At 55.1% G+C, this 20,874-nt stretch overlaps 1 protein-coding gene across 2 annotated transcripts in view; it reads left to right on the forward strand.

The window, feature by feature from the left end:
- RET (ret proto-oncogene) overlaps positions 1-20,160 on the forward strand; it is a 53,253-nt gene extending 33,093 nt beyond the window's left edge. The window contains exons 7-20 of one of the 2 annotated variants that reach the window (XM_016963075.4): positions 926-1,184; positions 1,827-1,952; positions 2,580-2,690; positions 3,283-3,402; positions 4,207-4,463; positions 6,321-6,468; positions 8,110-8,217; positions 9,277-9,491; positions 9,888-10,010; positions 11,754-11,824; positions 13,483-13,620; positions 14,695-14,794; positions 16,384-16,531; positions 17,921-20,160. In XM_016963075.4, the coding sequence (XP_016818564.4) occupies positions 926-1,184; positions 1,827-1,952; positions 2,580-2,690; positions 3,283-3,402; positions 4,207-4,463; positions 6,321-6,468; positions 8,110-8,217; positions 9,277-9,491; positions 9,888-10,010; positions 11,754-11,824; positions 13,483-13,620; positions 14,695-14,794; positions 16,384-16,531; positions 17,921-18,078 (2,082 nt within the window). In that variant the 3' untranslated portion in view covers positions 18,079-20,160. The remainder of the gene's footprint in view (positions 1-925; positions 1,185-1,826; positions 1,953-2,579; positions 2,691-3,282; positions 3,403-4,206; positions 4,464-6,320; positions 6,469-8,109; positions 8,218-9,276; positions 9,492-9,887; positions 10,011-11,753; positions 11,825-13,482; positions 13,621-14,694; positions 14,795-16,383; positions 16,532-17,920) is intronic. The other variant, XM_054659477.2, reaches the window with a different exon arrangement.
- The last annotated feature ends 714 nt before the right edge of the window (positions 20,161-20,874 follow it).

Here is a 20,874-nt window from a genome sequence, read left to right on the forward strand (position 1 = left end):
AGTTTGTAAAGCTGTGAATTAGGGACAGGAACCCTGAACAATTTTGAGAGTCACATGAGAATTTGGAAGTGGGCTTTGTAGGGGAAAGTGAGGAGGCCCAGGAGGCTGGTTTTTGCTGTGGTCACGTGTGGGCCTGGGAGAGCCCAGCCCTGCTCTGGCCCGCCCCCGTCTCGCCATCTGTGGAACTTTTGGTTTCAAGCAACTGCAAGAGTTGCCAAGAGGTTGAAAGAATTCAGCTGCCTGACTCCAGGACCTGGCATCCCCAGGAGAGGCCCCTCTTTCCCAGGGGCTCTGGTCAAAGTCCCAGAGCCTGGCATCCCCAGGAGAAGAGGCCCCTCTTTCCCAGAGGCTCTGCTCAAAGTCCCAGGGAGGCCCCCTGGTCCTGCATGGGCTGGGGCAACCATGCTCCTGAGTCTTGTGGCTGGGGTTCAGTGCTCTGACCAGGGGACACCAGGGCAGGGTGGACCTCTAAACCCTGTGCACTGAGGGAGGAGTGAGGGGTCCCCAGAGCACTGCTGGGGCAGCTGGGAGCAGCCAGGGAGGAGCCTGGGAGACATTCTGGCAGCCTTGGTGTCTGAGTGAGGGAGGAAAGGGGAGTAAAGGGTTGAGTCAGGGCCTGCCTGGGGCTTTTCCTGCCACCAAACTGAACCTCGAGGCCCTGGGTTGCCTTGACCTCCAGCTCCCAGGAACAGGGGCAGCTGGTAACATGTGGCCTGAGTGGAGCGGGGCGGGGCAGGGCAGGGCCAGGGCAGGTGGGTGGGTATGCAGGCTCTGAGGGGTGGAGGACAGGGTGCTCGGGGGGGCTGCTGTCTCCAGGCCCAGTTGGGGGCTGTTCCAGGACTTAGGCTGTGTGGGAATCTCTACCCTCAGGCCATTACAGGCCGGTCCAGCTGCCTGGCTAAGGTGTTCCCCTGTGCCCCCCTAGATCGGGAAAGTCTGTGTGGAAAACTGCCAGGCGTTCAGTGGCATCAACGTCCAGTACGAGCTGCATTCCTCTGGCGCCAACTGCAGCACGCTAGGGGTGGTCACCTCAGCCGAGGACACCTCGGGGATCCTGTTTGTGAATGACACCAAGGCCCTGCGGCGGCCCAAGTGTGCCGAACTTCACTACATGGTGGTGGCCACCGACCAGCAGACCTCCAGACAGGCCCAGGGCCAGCTGCTTGTAACGGTGGAGGGGTCATGTGAGTGCCTGCTCCAGGGAGGGAGGGTCGGGGTCCTGGGGGCTTCTGGAGCCTGGGCCTCCTGCCCTTTGAGAAAAGCAGTACAGCTGCAAGGCTTAGCTGGGGAGTGGGGAAGGCATGGACCAGCTTCACCCTGAGTGACCCAGCAGTAAATGGTTGCTCCTTCCAGATAACATACAGGACCTTGGTTAAATTTGAATTTTGGGTAAACAACAAGCAGTTTTTTGGTATAGGTGTGTTCCATGCAACTTTTGCAGCTTCTCGAAAGACACACCTCTAGGTCCATCCATGCCCTCTTAGGAACATGCTGACACAGCTGCCATTCATGCCATTCATTGTGTATCTGAAATGTAGGTCCCACAGGGCGTCCTGGGCATCGTTGGCCGAATCTGGCTGCCCTCACATCCTTCCTCCTGTACTTACCCCAGCCCAGGTGACCCCTGCTTTGTGACCATGATGTCCTGTACCCTGCCCTGCGCCCTGTGCTCCTGGCACTGTCTTTGCTGCCCTGGGTCTGTCACTCCGGTCCCCTTGGTCTCCATCCGTGGGCAGCTCAGCTGGTGCTGTTCCCTGTCCTTGGGCACTAGCTGGACGCTGGGCCCAGGCCAGCCCCCTGTGACCCTGCTTGTCTGCCACCTGCAGATGTGGCCGAGGAGGCGGGCTGCCCCCTGTCCTGTGCAGTCAGCAAGAGACGGCTGGAGTGTGAGGAGTGTGGCGGCCTGGGCTCCCCAACAGGCAGGTGTGAGTGGAGGCAAGGAGATGGCAAAGGTAGGCCCTGGAAACGCCCGAGGGAGGCCTGCAGGGGCGACGGCACCGGTGGAAATGGGGTCCTGGGGCCCTGCCAGCCTGGGGTGGCTCTCCCTGCTCCAGGTCTGCTTCTGGCACCTCATCCCCCATGTGGCTCTCGATGCCAGCATAGCAGGCAGCAGTGCAGGGCTTGGGAGAGGGCTTGTGAGTACAGTGAATGGTCCCCAGGCCGGATTCACTCTGGACTTGGGAAGGTCTGAACCAAAGTTGGGATGTGCTGGGGACAGAATGGCCTTTTCTGGGAGGTCCTCGGCCAGGGGATGTGGTGTGGGCAGGGGACTCATTGTCTGCATCAGCCAGAGGCCAGCCTGGGTGTGCCCACCACCATGAGGGGCCCTCACCATGCAGCCCTGAGAGGGTCCTGGCCTCTTTGCTGTAAGGGCCACCTGTGTGAGGAACCCCCCATACCTCCTCTCCCATAAGCCATGGCTCCCCAGGATGCTTCCGCTGGCAAGGCTCTGTATATGGTGTTTCCCTACTCAGGCCTCCAATTGCTCCTCCCTAGAGGGGCAGGATCTGCCTAGGAGGTGGTGGGGGCGTGTGGCGGGCCTCCCACATGGGTGACAGCCTGCTGTGTGTCCTGTGCAGGGATCACCAGGAACTTCTCCACTTGCTCTCCCAGCACCAAGACCTGCCCTGACGGCCACTGCGATGTTGTGGAGACCCAAGACATCAACATTTGCCCTCAGGACTGCCTCCGTAAGCAGGGTTTAATCAGGGCATGGGAACAGGTAGGAGATAGTAGAGGAAACCTGGATCCCACAGGCACTTCAGCCAGAGTTGCCAGGGCTGTCAGTTTTATGCATCAAGCTGAGCCTCCTGTGCATTTCAGCATCACCCTAGCCATGGGGAGGGAGCAGGCAGGGTCAGGGACAGGGGGAAGGCAGGGACCCACAGACTGTCCAGGCCCCTGCTGAGGTCCCAGAAGTCGGCACACACAGATTTCAGAAGCAGAGAATGGTCAGTAGGGACACTGACAGGGAAAGTGCGGCCCTGAGCCAGACGAGGGACACTGCAATGTGCGGGTCAGGCCACCAGGCTCCAGTTTTGGAGGCAGAGTCCTTTGTTCAGATGAAATGTTAGGAGGGGGCCTGGCTTCACCCATGGCTTCAGAAAGGCACTGTGACCAAGCCCTGCCCGGCTAAGCCAAGCTGCTGGGCCCCTGGCCTACCTGGGCCTATGCTTGCGACACCAGTTGGGGAGGGGGCTCCTTGGGACACTGCCCTCGAAATATGGGCGCCTGGGGTGGTCAGGCGCCCCAGGAGGCTGAGTGGGCTACGTCTGCCCTCAGGGGGCAGCATTGTCGGGGGACACGAGCCTGGGGAGCCCCGGGGGATTAAAGCTGGCTATGGCACCTGCAACTGCTTCCCTGAGGAGGAGAAGTGCTTCTGCGAGCCCGAAGACATCCAGGGTGAGTGGGTGGCGGCCGGGACCACCACCACCTCCCAGCCCCACAGAGGTCTCAACAGCACATCTGAGGTCCCAACAAGGGAGGAAATTGCTGGGAGGCGAGTGGGCCCCATGAAACTTCCCTCCCTCCCTCTGGGCCTCTGTTACTCCACCCAGGAGAGGGGCCAGGGCCCCTGTAAAGTGTCTTCTGGCCATAAGTTCTATGATGGACAGGCCAGAAAAGCAGTTCTTCCACCAAACAACTTGTCAGCCTGACAAGTCACTGTCCCTGTGACCATGCAGCTGGGACCCACCCAGGAACACATTTCAAGGTCAGCAGGTATGGTGGGTTGCACAGCCACACTGACGACACTCAGGGGTGCTGTTCTGCCTGAGCATAGGGACACGTTTCTGTCATTGAGTTTTCTGGTATTATATAGCCCTACGTCCCTAGCCACTTAGCATTTTCATAAAGAAAATGCCAAAGACATTTGGAACAGAGGAAAATTTTGACCTCCCCTGCCAGCCCTCCAGTGCCAGCTGGTGTAATGAGCATAGCCTCTGCTGTGTGACCTTGGCAGGCTGCTCAGCCTCTCTGAGCCTCTGTCTCCATCTGTAAGAGGGCAATAGTGGTCTAGGAGGGGGCAGTAAATGGCAGTACCCATGCTCGATGGGGTGTTCTCAGGCCTTCCCACACCTCCACGGCCACTTCCCAGCTGGCGCGGACACGGCAGGCTGGAGAGCCATGAGGCAGAGCATACGCAGCCTGTACCCAGTGGTGCCGAGCCTCTGGCGGTGCCGAGCCTCACACCACCCCCACCCACAGATCCACTGTGCGACGAGCTGTGCCGTACGGTGATCGCAGCCGCCGTCCTCTTCTCCTTCATCGTCTCGGTGCTGCTGTCTGCCTTCTGCATCCACCGCTACCACAAGTTTGCCCACAAGCCACCCATCCCCTCAGCTGAGATGACCTTCCGGAGGCCCGCCCAGGCCTTCCCGGTCAGCTACTCCTCTTCCGGTGCCCGCCGGCCCTCGCTGGACTCCATGGAGAACCAGGTCTCTGTGGATGCCTTCAAGATCCCGGTGAGGGTCCCTGCGGGACAGGGAAGATCCCCTGCCCTCCCCAGCTGCCTTCCAGGGAGGGAGGCCAGCTGGGGAGACAGAGGCCATCCTGTGAGGGGCTGCCAACGCTGGGCAGACGAGGCCTGTGTTCTGCCCCCATTTCCCTAGGGCGCTGTGTGGGGACAGTCTGTGGGGTGGGACTATGATGAGGTGCCGTTCCCATCCAGGTGAGAGGCAGTGGTCAGGGTCACAGCATCGGGCAGGGGAGCAGCAGTGTGGATGGAGGGGCACTGAAGTCAGAGGGGGGTGCCTTTCTGGGGAGCCTGGCCTGCAGGTCTGCATGTGCTACTCAGAGCCTCCAGGCTGTGCCGAGTATCCTGGAGCCTCCTTGTCCCGGCCAGGCCTGCTGTGTGGTGCCTCTGCCCTCTTCTGGTGGTGGCCTGCCCCTTCAGTGTTCCTACTAGCACTGTCCAGGGCGCTGGAAGCCAAGCCCAGTTCTGGAAGTAACAGAGGCTCAGAGCCAAGGGTGTGAGTGAACGGTGAGCCACGCAGCTTATGGTGGCGTGAATAGCTCCTCGGCAGGAGCCTCCAGGGAGGAAGCTGAGCACCCAGTGGCCACAGGGCCCTGGCAGTTCCCATCTCAGGCTGGGAGGTGGCCTGGGATTCCTGGGAGGGGCCATATCCCACAGTGCAGCTCAGCCTGAGGCCTCGGCCCTGGAGCCTCCGTTCAGGCAACACCCAGCCCTCGGTAAGGGTGTGGGCCAAGGAGGCCTTCCCAGATGTGGCCACTGCCGCTTCCCCACCAGCTTTCCTAATTGGTGGTCCCCATCCTGGCCTGGCTGCAGCTTAGCCTCATGGCAGAGCTCTAGGATGAGCCACCAGAGTCCTTCATAAACCCAGTGGGTTTGTGTGAGGCTGCCCAGGAAGGCCGCACTGGTCTGGGCTGCTGCTGGCAGAGACCACCACCCTAACCCCAGTCAGCTCCAGAGTCACACTCATCAGCACCAGGTCTTGGACCCATGACTCAACCTCAATATTTGAGAGGATCAGGTTGATGTCGCCCTCATGTGCTTACTGCAGTCTCTGGAGTGTGGTAAACGGGTTTCCAGTGCCAGCTGTGGAGGTGACAGCGGCAGGGAAGCCATGGCAGTATCGACACTGACCTTGACTGTGGGTTCCCAGGGAATGTGGGGCCAGACCAGGACAGCCCAGGAGCAGGAGACCTGGGGTGACGGATGCCCAGAGCTGGCACATCAAGGGAGGGTTCCTGAATCATGGCAGGCTTTGGCCTCCCTGGTCGAAGTTCAAGTACTGGGGGCCAGGGTGGGGGTCTGGGAAGGCATCTGGAGCAGTCCCAAGTGGGCCCAATGTGTGGATAGAACTTTGGTGGGAGGGCAGGGTGGTAGTGCCAGCAGGCAGGGTGAGCGGGTGCGTGAGGGCCAGTGGCAGCCCTGGAGGAGCAGTGCTTCCACACTCTGAGGCGGAACATGGTGGCGCCTTTCTTTGCAGGGGTGGCTATGTAGAGAAGTTGTCCTGGACACTTCCACTGTAGCCGGAGGTCCTGGGCTGGGCCTGGTGCTCATTTAGTCCTGGGGCAGGGGTCAGGGGAGACAGTAGACCAGGAACCAGAGAGGGTCGAAGTACTGAGTCCAAGCCATGCTGTGACCACACCTGTCATGTAGCAGCTTTCAGGGGCCTGGCTGTGGGGTCCTGCCCAGGGCAGAGACAGGCAGCGTTGCCGCTGGCTCAGATGACAGCCGGTTCTCTGCACATTGGAACTTGTCCATGCGGCCTCCTTTAAGGGTCTTGCCTTCTTCCTCCCCTGTCATCCTCACACTTTTCCCCCCTCTTCTCCCCCTTCCCTCATTTCCAACATAGGAGGATCCAAAGTGGGAATTCCCTCGGAAGAACTTGGTTCTTGGAAAAACTCTAGGAGAAGGCGAATTTGGAAAAGTGGTCAAGGCAACGGCCTTCCGTCTGAAAGGCAGAGCAGGGTACACCACGGTGGCCGTGAAGATGCTGAAAGGTACCTGCCAGGCACAGGCACAGTGCCCCTGGGGGAGTCTCCGGGGCGGGGGGCGGGTGAGGCCCCTCCTGCCCAGCATGGGACCCTGAAGAGCCCCCATTGCTGTTCTAGAGCGGCTGCAGTTGGGGGACCCCTACCATGGGCCACTTGGGCCTAGAGAAGCAGAGCGAGGACTTTGCTCTCCCTGGAAGTCTCTAGAGGTGTTGCTGTGCCAGTGCCACTGAAGATCTAAGCTTTAAACATTTAAAAAGCCCTTTGATTTTGAGCTGACAGCTGTCTTCACTCCAGTCTGCCCCATTCATTCCTCTCAGCCCAGTGTCTCCTGGGGTCCTGGTGAAGAGACCACCAGTAAGGACTGGCCCTCAATCTCAAGAGACCCCCATGGGCCTGTCTGGCCTGCATGCCCAGTCATGCCACAAGTTTGGCTCTCGATGGGCACATGCACCTACCCACACAGGCATGCGACTGCACTGAGTAGCCCCCTCTTCTGTGGCCAGGCCCCAGCCCTGTGAACAGCCAGGCTGAATGGCGGTGAGGGAGAGTGGTTGGTGTACATAACAATTATCTGCAGTAGTCGGGGGCTGCACAGCACAGGGTGCTTCCAGATGCCTACCCAGCCCCAGACTGGGTTCACCTCCAAGCCAGTAAAACCCCGGACTCTCCAGGGGCACAGGGAGACCCTTGGATTTCCATTGCAGCCATGCACAGCCCCAGGCCACCCACACCTGGTCCAAAGGGTCCTGGGGCCCCAAATCCCAACTGTCCTCTCCCTTCCAGACAACCTTTCAGGACAGAGGAGGTGGCACGGCACAGCTGGGCAGTGGGACAGCTGACCTGGGAGGGATGGCTTAGCCATGTGTTCTGACTCTTGGAATACCTTCAGGCCCAGGCACCTGCTGGGCATTCCAGCACAGCTCTGGCCACCATCGGGACGCATATGCTGGGCAGGTGATCCCTGTGGTGCCTCGTCCTGTTTCCATCATGCCTCTACAGTTAGACTCTCTGGGGAATCATGCTGTTCATTAAGAATAAGCCAGAATGTCAGGTGTGCAGTGCACTGGTAACACTGCTTTATCTCAAGTGCTAATGTGGGTCTTCTTGGTAACTAACGGAGTGTGAGCTGCTGACGTGTGTGTGACGGATACATCAGCAGCACAGGAGATGCCTGGGCTCCAGGCTGGCCATCTCAGACAGGAGCGGGAAATGGGGAGCCTGGTCGCGGTGTGTGGACCTCCTTCATGGCTCTCCACCTTCTCCAGGGCCTCTCCCCACAAGTGGGTGTGTGGGTACCCCTCACCTTTCCAGAAGGATTAATGCGGGGAATTTCTGTGGACAACTGTCTTCTAAAGACAACGACTACAGGAACATAATGCCACATACACAGGTGGCCCAGCCCTGGGACACTCTGGGGAAAGATCTGGCATGTGTGGTTGCTGGCTCCTCAGGGTGCTTATTCCTCAGGGTGGATGAGGCCCCTGTCCACTGACCCCAAAGGCTGGGAGAAGCCTCAAGCAGCATCGTCTTTGCAGGCCTCTCTGTCTGAACTTGGGCAAGGCGATGCAGGTCCATCCTGACCTGGTATGGTCATGGAAGGGGCTTCCAGGAGCGATCGTTTGCAACCTGCTCTGTGCTGCATTTCAGAGAACGCCTCCCCGAGTGAGCTGCGAGACCTGCTGTCAGAGTTCAACCTCCTGAAGCAGGTCAACCACCCACATGTCATCAAATTGTATGGGGCCTGCAGCCAGGATGGTAAGGCCAGCTGCAGGGTGAGGTGGGCAGCCACTGCACCCAGGCTGGGGGCTCCATACAGCCCTGTTCTCCCTCTTTCTCCCTTTCCCTACTGCTCCTGCCCTGTTTCCTATTCTCCCTCTTTCCGGAAGCCTGGCTCAGGCCCCAGCCTGGAGCTTGTGTCTAGCTGAGTCCACGGGCTGAGTGGTCACTTTCCATCAGAGGGGCCCCGTGCTAGCGGCACTCCCTGGGCCCACAGGGCTACTCAGAGGTCTCTGGTGTGACATTGCCATGTGTCCTCACCCAGTTCGGGGCTGGGCCCATGGGGCAGGGAGCTCTAGGAATGGACAGTGCATCCTGGGTACTAGGGTACCCTGGGTACCACAGGGCACCACAGGGCACTAGGTGTGCTGTGACCTCAGGTGACCCCAGCCCGCCCTGCATGGCAGGAACATTGTCACCATTTCTCAGATAAAGACCCAGGAGACCAGCCTGGTTTGTTGGTTTTCCAAACCACCATGCTGCTCAGGGGCTTCCCAGCATGCGTGTGTGGGTGTGTGCGAGAGGGATAGGGAACCCAAACACCGGGAGTGCGCAGCAGGCACTGTGGTCGGCATCAGTAGAGTTGGAGGCTGGGCCTGGGGCAGGACGGGCGGGAACAGGGAGCAGGCTGTGTGCAGAGCCCAGCGCCAGGCAGGAACCCTTGCATCTGCGCAGGCCTCTGCCTCCATCAGCATCCCCAGCCTGCACTGGGCCAGGACCCAGGAGGCAAAAAGGCGTGGCGTCCTAGCATCAGGGAGGGGTGCCTCCCAGGGCAGTGTCGCCTGCCTCAGGCACCTCGAGAAGGAGGCACCCACACGAGCAGCAGGAGGCAGAGAGCAAGTGGTTCAAGAGAAAGCTGAGGCTTCAAGGTCTCCGCTCTCCACAGAGCTGCAGCGGTGCTGCCTGAGGCAGGGATGTGTCCACCCCCTTACTCACTGGGTGGCCGGGCCTGGGGGCCCTGCGGCCTCCCACCCCTGGCTCCTGGAAGACCCAAGCTGCCTGACCCGCACGCCCAGGGCCCCCTCTCTCCGCCCCCAGGCCCGCTCCTCCTCATCGTGGAGTACGCCAAATACGGCTCCCTGCGGGGCTTCCTCCGCGAGAGCCGCAAAGTGGGGCCTGGCTACCTGGGCAGTGGAGGCAGCCGCAACTCCAGCTCCCTGGACCACCCGGATGAGCGGGCCCTCACCATGGGCGACCTCATCTCATTTGCCTGGCAGATCTCACGGGGGATGCAGTATCTGGCCGAGATGAAGGTGCGTGCATATGGCTCTGCACCCAGCCAGCCCCGGCCAGGCCACATCCTGACCCACCACGCCCCTGCCACCCACATCCTGGCCTGCCACGCCCCTGCCATGCCACGCTCTAGCCCACCATGCCCCTGCCACCCACACCCTGGCCTGCCACTCCCCCACCATGCCACACTCTAGCCCACCATGCCCCTGCCATGGCATGCCATGCTATGGCTCACCACGCCCCTGCCATGCCACACCCTGACTCCACCACGCCCCTGCCATGCCACACCCCCGGCCCAGGTCTCACCAGGCCGCTACCCGGGCCACACACCACCCCTCTGCTGGTCACACCAGGCTGAGCCAGTGACCGCTGCTGCCTGGCCATGGCCTGACGACTCGTGCTATTTTTCCTCACAGCTCGTTCATCGGGACTTGGCAGCCAGAAACATCCTGGTAGCTGAGGGGCGGAAGATGAAGATTTCGGATTTCGGCTTGTCCCGAGATGTTTATGAAGAGGATTCCTACGTGAAGAGGAGCAAGGTGCCCAGTCCCGGGGATGAGGCGGGGCTCCCAGGGATCCCAGGTGCACCATGGGGCAGGCAGTGCCCTTGGGAAGCCTAGGAAAGATACCGAAGATTAGTGGAGCTCTAAGCTTTTTATAGCCCTCACCCCAAATCTTTCTGACCCTGGGTCCCCAAGGACCCAATTAGAACTCCGCTCAGCCTCTGCCATGTCCTTCTCCTCCAGGGCCTCCAGGGCACCCCTCCCCGGCAGCACACTGACCCGAGGCCCTTGCCGCACTTTTCAGAGGCCACCTCATGCTGCGGAACTAACAGTCCTCTTCTGCAGAATAAAGGTCACCGTTCTGATATGACCTTAGCTCTTTTCTCAAAGAAGGGTGGGATGAAATTAGCAGGATCGTCATTCTTTGCAAAAAGGAATGAACTGCTTTACAAGTGAGGCTTCTCCCGCACAGGGGCCTTGGACACTGGGCTGGGTGAGTTTAGAGGCATAGGAACCCCCTGGACAGGATCCAGAAACGCAGCCCAGCTTTGTCCAAGTCTATGAAACAGGCAGTGGGCACCCTTGGGGACACCTGGTTCCCTACCATGGTCCTAGTCCCGGGACAACTGCCTTGGCCCTCTTAGTTTTTCTGCCCATGTCAGCCCCTCTCCTGCAGCCTCCCAGTGGCAGCCCAGGCAGGGCAAGTTCAGGGTGCTGCTCAAAGGCCATGCCGCCCAGACGTTCAGAGCAGACCCTGCTCAAAAAAGAAGAAGAAGAAGAAAAGAAAACCACAAAAGGCGACTTCCTATGATTCAGCTTTGCTCTGAGGGGTCTGGAGAAGCCATTTGTGTTGCCAGGGGTTGTGAGCTGTTCCGTTTCTTCTGGGGTTTCCCTTGTGACAGCAGATCTCAGAACTGCTGTGGGGGGAAGTGGTAGGGGCTGGCCCCTGCCCTGTGGAGGGTGTGGACAGAGCCTTCCTGTTGATGCACTGGTCCTCCAGGGAGAGAAGCTGAAGGCATTCTTATACAAGACGTGCAGGCTACACTGTCACACACTGCTGCCAAGACAGCCACACTGCACTAAGGACATAAATCCCTCATGTGTTTAAGTAAAAGAAGTGACAGTAAGATTGTGTTACAACCCAAGGTACACATTTTAAAAATGGACTTGCACCTTCAGGCTTGTCTGTGGAGAAGCTGTTTCTCAAGTCACCCTGGAAAGGATTTGTTAGGTCAGACCCCAGCACTGATGAGGGATGTAGGGGGCTGGGGGCACTCATTCAGAGATGCTAAAAGCACCCTGCAATACAATAAGAGAGAAAAAACAGCCTCCCCCAAGGCACACAGACAAATCCCTTCCCTCAAGGCTCCTTCAGTGTGGTAGCTGCTGGCAAAGTGCCCAACATGGAAATGCTAGATGTTGGTTTCCCAAACACATTGGCCCTCAGAACCCCAGGGGAGATCTTGCAGGGGGAGTTCCAGGCCCATGCATAGGGAAGCACTGCTCTGCACCACCGGCAGGCCTGTGGCATGTGACAAGCTGGCCCTGTGTGGCTGTGGGTGGGCAGCTGACTCCCGCCAGCATCTCAGCAATCCACAGGAGGTTCAGGCTGGAGCTCCAGCCCCTTCAAAGATGTGTGTGGCCAGCTCTGTGCCCAGGAGTGTCTACAACACTCTTCTGGTTACTGAAAGCTCAGGGATAGGGCCTGGCCTTCTCCTTTACCCCTCCTTCCTAGAGAGTTAGAGTAACTTCAATGTCTTTATTCCATCTCCTCTTTAGGGTCGGATTCCAGTTAAATGGATGGCAATTGAATCCCTTTTTGATCATATCTACACCACGCAAAGTGATGTGTAAGTGTGGGTGTTGCTCTCTTGGGGTGGAGGTTACAGAAACACCCTTATACATATAGTGGGGCCACGACGCCCGTCTATGCAGCTTGGCCAGGGAATTGCACTGGCCCTGAGCACCTGTCTGCAGTGCTAGCCCTCTGCAATGACCCCCTCACTGAGGGGCCTTCATGATGTGTTCGTGAGGCAAATGGCTGGGCCAGGCCGGGCTGCAGTTCTGAAATCTCCGGTAGAGCATGAGAGCCGAGCAGGTGGCCAGTAACCCAGCCTCCCCCGCCCTTGCTAGTCCCATGCCTCCCTCTGGGTCCCTTGGTGACTCAGGCCCAGCCCAGCAGTTACCCTCCTGTGGTCCTGAGTAGGGCTTTGGGCTTAGGCAGAGCACCCAGTGACTTGCCCCCACCCACAAGTGGAGCTTGGGGACTCCACCTGAAGATGGCCTTGTGTGAGTTTATAGATTGGTGTGCCCCAAACTGCTCAAAGGTGGAAGCCAAAATCTCATTCTTCCAGGTCCAATGACAAGAGCTGATCACTTTTAAAACACAGGATTCTTGCCTCTAAAGTGTTCTACAGTCAGCAGAGGTGTGATGTGCATCTCTTTTTTTGTGGGGGGAGGGGATAGGGTCTCACTCTGTCACCCAGGTTGGAGTGCAGTGGCGCAATCCTGGCTCACTGCAACCTCCACCTCCTGGGTTCAAGCGATTCCTGTGCCTCAGCCTCCTGAGTAGCTGGGATTACAGGCACGTGCCACTTCGCCTGGCTCATTTTTTTGTATTTTTTGGTAGGGACAGGGTTTCACCATGTTGGTCACACTGGTCTTGAATCCTGACCTCAAATGATCCGCCCACCTCAGCCTCCCAAAGTGCTGGGATTACAGGCGTGAGCCACCACGCCTGGCCAACATGTGCATCTTAAATACTGTGGGCTGTGAATAAGCAATTGGACAACAGCTTTCCGATTATATAAGCTGACTGTAGGCTAGTTGGAAAAGGCAGAGAAAAGCATAAAGAAGAGACTGAATGTCACTGGACCACACCGCCCAGTGACCTCTGGCTGCCCTCTGGTGTGCTCCGTGGTGTGCACATGTATACTTTTTATTGCCCTAAATGGGCTCATGCGATGCTGTTTTGTGATATGATTTTGTTCCCATTGCAAAGCGAGTTTTCCTTCACAGTTAAAATGTTTTTCTATAGCTTTTTTTCCTTCTAAGATTTTATGAAATTTTCCAAGCACATAGAAATGGCAAAAGAACTATACAAGGCACTCTGAGTCTGGTGGTCTGCATTCTCACCACTTTAAGTGTGAGAATCTTAAGAATTATTAAGATTAATTCATGATATTAATTAATTAATGTATCATTAATTCATTAATCATGAATTCATCTTAAGCCTCATGTGTCCCTTGTGCGTGTGGCTGCTCTGATGGGAGTGGCTTGGGGAAGGACTTCAGCTTCATGGAGTAGGGGCCAGGCAGGCAGGCTGCCCTTCCCCACCTTCATGCTACATCCATCTGAGCAGCCAGACCCAGGCTGACATCTGTGAGCATCTGTGCTTGAAGCCGACAGGGTCAGCAGGTGCTTGGTGGTGGGGGTGGATATCTGGGCCCCCCGGAGGGCTCTGTGAGGGCCAGGTGGAGCCACTCACTGGTCCTTTCACTCTCTGCAGATGGTCTTTTGGTGTCCTGCTGTGGGAGATTGTGACCCTAGGGGGAAACCCCTATCCTGGGATTCCTCCTGAGCGGCTCTTCAACCTTCTGAAGACCGGCCACCGGATGGAAAGGCCAGACAACTGCAGCGAGGAGATGTGAGCGGAGACTGGCTTTGGCCCAGCCTCACTTGGGAAGGGAGGGGACATCTGTGTGCATTCCCTCCCCATCCAGAGCAGCCCCAGGAGAAACCAGGAGAAGTGGGGGGTGGGGAGTGGGCAGGGCAGAGGTTAGAGAGCCATCCTTGGGTGTGGCAGTAGATGCTGGGGGTCCTACCCCGCTGAGGGCTGGTGGGCTTCCTAGGGGGTCTTATAAAAATGAGTGAGAGCAGAGACTGGTGCAATGCAAGCTCAAGGGCTGAGAGCTGTCCCAGCAGGACACTTGGGGAGGAGAAGGTAATTCCAGATGGCCCAGGTGGCACGTGTTAAGGGGTGCCTGAGTGGAGGTGCAGAGCCAGGCAGGGGCAGCCTGGGCTGCAACCTGAGAGGTTGAAACCTTTACACTCTCAGGGGAGATGGTCTTAGAAACCAGGCTGAGAACAGATGAGAAAGGGCTGCCCAGAGGCAGAGATGCATGGTACATGCATTCCACAGAGTGTGCACACTGCTGGGGCGTGGAGGGGGCATGCTGGGCCGAGAAGCCAGGTACCACCTCCCTGGGCCCCCAGCTGGTGGCCAGCTGGAGCGCTGTGGTCTGCCTGGGTACCCAGGCAAGCAAGGACGGTGCAGGACAGACGTGTGATTGCCAAAGGTTCTTGTTTGTCTGTCTCCACACCTAAAAGCCCTCAATCAATTCATCCTTCTTGAGAGTTTTAAGGACTGGCACTTCTCACTTAGCTGCCAGAGCAAGCATAGTATCCAGTGAGCTGTTTACCAGTGTCTTTGCAAGGGAAGTAAAAATGAATCTCCCTTGGAGGGAAGGGAAGCTTGTAGGATTCTGGACCACAGCTCTGAGAGACCTGAGCACAGTGGCCCATGGGCTGGGATCCTGCAACAGGCCATGCCCCAGTCCCACGAGGCTCAGAGATGTCAGCGATGCAGAAATAGCTTTGGAGTTGGAGACAGAGCACACTGGGCCCAGGGTACAGGGCAGGGTGCGATGGCTGTGGTGGGCTGTCCTTCTGAGACCTGGCCCTGCTTGGATCATATTGGCCTGTCTGCTCTTCCCACCAGGTACCGCCTGATGCTGCAATGCTGGAAGCAGGAGCCGGACAAAAGGCCAGTGTTTGCGGACATCAGCAAAGACCTGGAGAAGATGATGGTTAAGAGCAGAGTGAGTGCCTGGGGCCAATTCCCACAAGCTGAAAGTGGCTTGGGGAGACTCCAGCCTCACCCCAGGGCAGTAGTTTTAGCCCTCAGAGTTCCCAGTGTGGGGCCACAGTGGGATTGTGCAGAGAGAGACAGTCGTGCTCTCCCCCGCATGCAGACAGCAGATTGAACCCTTCTCAGGCCAGGCCGCTTGGGCTTCTTTTCAAGTCATGAAGAAACCAAGATTCTTGACATTTAGGAAAAGCTCTCTACAGACAGGCATGGGAGGAAAACATTCCAAAGCCAAAAAGAAATAGTTTTCCATAATGGAAAATGAGAAAGTTGAGTTAAAGCAAGTGCCCAAAATTCAGATGCCCAGAGGGGGGTCTGGCTGGAGGAGGGCAGTGAGTAAGGAGCAGTGGAGACTGTGGCAAACAGCCAGCCCCCTCCAAAGGGTTCCTTGCTGGAGTACCTGTGGCCTGCAGAAAAAGGAGCCAGGAATGGGCCGGGTCTTCTGAATTTTATGAGGTTTATGTTGTCTCCCAGTTTTTATTGTTAACAATTCATTTAAATTTCCCAGAGCCGAACGTAGGCCAAACAAAGCATATCGGGGGGTGGCCAGAGTCAGCCTGTGTGCCTGGAAGTACAGTTTGTGAGGTCTACACATTTTCAACCAATATTCATCAGGCAGCTGCTAGGACCCATACTATGTCTCAGAGGCTGGGAATGCAAATAAACAAGACCAGCACAGCCCTGCCCTCACGGGGTTTACACACAGGCCTTGTCTTAACATTGGCACATTTACTGAGTTGTCACTTCTTCCGACTTGGATAGCGGGATGCAGGAGCTAGGACCCCATAGGAAAACTTCACATCACTGTCTCGCTTGGATGAAAACTTCAAGTCCTAAGAATGCAGGGTTGTTCAAAACAGAAGCGATCACTGGTGCTGGCCTTCCTAGAACAGTGCTGAGAAACAGCCGGGAAAACGCTGGGCCCCTCTGTGCACATTCAAGCTGGGCATTGAAAGGAGCAGATGCCAGTGGCCCCTCGTGCTGGGGAGCCCGTGCCTGTAGCAGGGTCCTGTGCACCCTGACAGCACTGTCAGATTTCAGAACTCAGCCCTGACGTGACGTTCTAGATGGCAGGGGTCCTTGGGGAAAGCTGGAAAACATCCAGCAGGCTGGGGCTGCGTCCTGGCATGTGGCTGCAGTGGGCTCCCCCAGAGCCCAAGGGTTTGTCAGCGGGCTGGTTCCGTGCCGCCCATCTCCGGGTTGGGCCAGGGGCAGCTAGATGAGGCGTTCCCCAGGGCTGCCCTCCAGGCCCTGGAGATAAGACGCTGAGGGAGCACATTTCTTTCCCCAGGGAGGTGACTTTCCAGGGGAAGAGACAGAATAGACAACACCCAGGGGAGTGATGGGGACCTCAGAGCAGGACCAGGCCAGCCAGGAGTCCTGGGAGCTCTATGCAGCCTGGCCCTGGTCTCTTGGAGAGGTCAGGAGATTGGTGCGAGGTGGAGACACAGCCAGAGCCTCTGCCCTGAGGGTGGCAGGGGGCCTGAGTTGTATCTAGTTGTGGCACATGGCTTGGAGTGACCGGCCATCTCTGTCTTCCAGGACTACTTGGACCTTGCGGCGTCCACTCCGTCTGACTCCCTGCTTTATGACGACGGCCTCTCAGAGGAGGAGACACCGCTGGTGGACTGTAATAATGCCCCCCTCCCTCGAGCCCTCCCTTCCACATGGATTGAAAACAAACTCTATGGTAGAATTTCCCATGCATTTACTAGATTCTAGCACCGCTGTCCCCTCTGCACTATCCTTCCTCTCTGTGATGCTTTTTAAAAATGTTTCTGGTCTGAACAAAACCAAAGTCTGCTCTGAACCTTTTTATTTGTAAATGTCTGACTTTGCATCCAGTTTACATTTAGGCATTTTTGCAACTATGTTTTTCTAAAAGGATGTGAAAATAAGTGTAATTACCACACTGCCCAGCAACTTAGGATGGTAGAGGAAAAAACAGATCAGGGCGGAACTCTCAGGGGAGACCAAGAACAGGTTGAATAAGGCGCTTCTGGGGTGGGAATCAAGTCATAGTACTTCTACTTTAACTAAGTGGATAAATATACAAATCTGGGGAGGTATTCAGTTGAGAAAGGAGCCACCAGCACCACTCAGCCTGCACTGGGAGCACAGCCAGGTTCCCCCAGACCCCTCCTGGGCAGGCAGGTGCCTCTCAGAGGCCACCTGGCACTGGCGAGCAGCCACTGGCCAAGCCTCAGCCCCAGTCCCAGCCGCATCTCCTCCATCAGGGGTAGCGAGGTTGCAGGAGCTGGCTGGCCCTGGGAGGACGCACCCCCACTGCTGTTTTCACATCCTTTGCCTTACCCACCTTCAGGACGGTTGTCACTTATGAAGTCAGTGCTAAAGCTGGAGCAGTTGCTTTTTGAAAGAACATGGTCTGTGGTGCTGTGGTCTTACAATGGACAGTAAATATGGTTCTTGCCAAAACTCCTTCTTTTGTCTTCGATTAAATACTTGAAATTTTTTCTGTTTCCTAACTTCATCATTGATTGTTTGAAATCTTGGAGTTTCAAGCATTTTTTTCAAGCTGAGACGGTTCCTTTTGCATGCCTCCTGACTCACTGACTCCTCACTGGCTTTGTGTCTAGTGCCACACTCCATTTGTGCTGACGATGCTATGAGGCTGGCCCGCGTGCGCCCTCGATTTGGAAGGTCCTCTTCTCCGTTGTAGGCTCAGACAACAGACGAGTGCCTCCTTTACGTTAGAGAATGTTTTATAGAACGTTTCCACTGCAGTAAGCCATTGAGTGCAGCAGTGTGCTGTTGCCCTACACTGCCTTAGAAAAAGAGTTAAGCAGTTCGACAAATATACATCAGATTAGAGAGTCTCAAGTTCATAAAAGTCAAAATTGGTAGTGTCTGTTAAGTTACATTTACCAAGAGAGCACATGATATTTCCCCTAACTATAACAGTGTTTTTGGAAACCTGGAGCACAAAACCATTAATATAATTGGCACAGAAACCACGAGTTTGGTTTGAACATCAAAGGGAGTTTTGCCAAGGCCTTACTGTCTGCACTTGAAGTTTGGGTTCTTCAGTGCAGAACAAATGATCTGTTTTCATTTTTAGGCATGTCAGACCCGAACTGGCCTGGAGAGAGTCCTGTACCACTCACGAGAGCTGATGGCACTAACACTGGGTTTCCAAGATATGCAAATGATAGTGTATATGCTAACTGGATGCTTTCACCCTCAGCGGCAAAATTAATGGACACGTTTGATAGTTAACATTTCTTTGTGAAAGGTAATGGACTCACAAGGGGAAGAAACATGCTGAGAATGGAAAGTCTACCGGCCCTTTCTTTGTGAACGTCACATTGGCCGAGCCGTGTTCAGTTCCCAGGTGGCAGACTCGTTTTTGGTAGTTTGTTTTAACTTCCAAGGTGGTTTTACTTCTGATAGCCGGTGATTTTCCCTCCTAGCAGACATGCCACACCGGGTAAGAGCTCTGAGTCTTAGTGGTTAAGCATTCCTTTCTCTTCAGTGCCCAGCAGCACCCAGTGTTGGTCTGTGTCCATCAGTGACCACCAACATTCTGTGTTCACATGTGCGGGTCCAACACTTACTACCTGGTGTATGAAATTGGACCTGAACTGTTGGATTTTTCTAGTTGCAGCCAAATAAGGCAAAAAAATTTAAACATGAAGCACACACACAAAAAAGGCAGTAGGAAAAATGCTGGCCCTGATGACCTGTCCTTATTCAGAATGAGAGCCTGCGGCGGGGGCCTGGGGGTAGTGTCAATGCCCCTCCAGGGCTGGAGGGGAAGAGGGGACCCGAGGATGGGCCTGGGCTCAGCATTCGAGATCTTGAGAATGATTTTTTTTAAATCATGCAACCTTTCCTTAGGAAGACATTTGGTTTTCATCATGATTAAGATGATTCCTAGATTTAGCACAATGGAGAAATTCCATGCCATCTTTACTATGTGGATGGTGGTATCAGGGAAGAGGGCTCACAAGACACATTTGTCCCCCGGGCCCACCACATCATCCTCACGTGTTCGGTACTGAGCAGCCACTACCCCTGATGAGAACAGTATGAAGAAAGGGGGCTGTTGGAGTCCCAGAATTGCTGACAGCAGAGGCTTTGCTGCTGTGAATCCCACCTGCCACCAGCCTGCAGCACACCCCACAGCCAAGTAGAGGCGAAAGCAGTGGCTCATCCTACCTGTTAGGAGCAGGTAGGGCTTGTACTCACTTTAATTTGAATCTTATCAACTTACTTATAAAGGGACAGGCTAGCTAGCTGTGTTAGAAGTAGCAATGACAATGACCAAGGACTGCTACACCTCTGATTACAATTCTGATGTGAAAAAGATGGTGTTTGGCTCTTATAGAGCCTGTGTGAAAGGCCCATGGATCAGCTCTTCCTGTGTTTGTAATTTAATGCTGCTACAAGATGTTTCTGTTTCTTAGATTCTGACCATGACTCATAAGCTTCTGGTCATTCTTCATTGCTTGTTTGTGGTCACAGATGCACAACACTCCTCCAGTCTTGTGGGGGCAGCTTTTGGGAAGTCTCAGCAGCTCTTCTGGCTGTGTTGTCAGCACTGTAACTTCGCAGAAAAGAGTCGGATTACCAAAACACTGCCTGCTCTTCAGACTTAAAGCACTGATAGGACTTAAAATAGTCTCATTCAAATACTGTATTTTATATAGGCATTTCACAAAAACAGCAAAATTGTGGCATTGTGTGAGGCCAAGGCTTGGATGCGTGTGTAATAGAGCCTTATGGTGTGTGCGCACACACCCAGAGGGAGAGTTTGAAAAATGCTTATTGGACACGTAACCTGGCTCTAATTTGGGCTGTTTTTCAGATACACTGTGATAAGTTCTTTTACAAATATCTATAGACATGGTAAACTTTTGGTTTTCAGATATGCTTAATGATAGTCTTACTAAATGCAGAAATAAGAATAAACTTTCTCAAATTATTAAAAATGCCTACACAGTAAGTGTGAATTGCTGCAACAGGTTTGTTCTCAGGAGGGTAAGAACTCCAGGTCTAAACAGCTGACCCAGTGATGGGGAATTTATCCTTGACCAATTTATCCTTGACCAATAACCTAATTGTCTATTCCTGAGTTATAAAAGTCCCCATCCTTATTAGCTCTACTGGAATTTTCATACACGTATATGCAGAAATTACTAAGTATTAAGTATTACTGAGTATTAAGTAGTAATCTGTCAGTTATTAAAATTTGTAAAATCTATTTATGAAAGGTCATTAAACCAGATCGTGTTCCTTTTTTTGTAATCAAGGTGACTAAGAAAATCAGTTGTGTAAATAAAATCGTGTATCATAAAATGTGTAAACTTTTTTTCTTTTTAACATTCTAGTTGGAAACAACAGATTTCTGATTTTGTAGTTTCCATACAATATTTAAAACATCACAAAGAATTCTATCATGATAACCACTGAGGCATCAATAGTGGTCGAGGACTAGGGGCTCCGGAGATATCGCTGGCTTATCTGGTACATTTGCGTGTGAATAGGCACATTGATAGAAACTGAAAAACTCAGCTAACTCCACTGTTCAAGGAATCCCTTCCTTAAAGGTGTCCATCCCTAGAACAAAGCAGCAGCCAGTGTCAAGTTTAGGTCTTCACAGTTCTCTAGCAATTTGCTTGTTGCTGATCTTTTGAAGTTGGCCTTAGAGCTGTGGGAGACGGAATACAAAATGCCGAGTCCTGAGGAAGGCCATTAGAAGTGTGAGGGAAAATACTGTCCTGAACCACCATGAAGCCTGACATACTCACTACTTCTGTTTATGTCTTCCCCGAGGAATTCTCTGAGCTTCTCATGCCGGGCGTGGAGCTGATGGGTCAGTGGGCAAACGGGAGTTGTTGTCAACATCAGTCTCATCTGCGATTGCATTGTGTCAGATGCCAACGGCCTGTGTCACACACATACACGTGTGTATACGTGGGCCTTTGCACGCCTCGCCAGGTGGTGTACATGCAGGCCTTTGCACGCCTCACCCAGTGCCCGCCCCAGGCCCATGAGGCCCCGCCTCCCAGC

The sequence above is a fragment of the Pan troglodytes genome, chromosome 8 (genome assembly GCF_028858775.2).
Source record: "Pan troglodytes isolate AG18354 chromosome 8, NHGRI_mPanTro3-v2.0_pri, whole genome shotgun sequence".
Lineage (NCBI taxonomy): Eukaryota > Metazoa > Chordata > Mammalia > Primates > Hominidae > Pan > Pan troglodytes.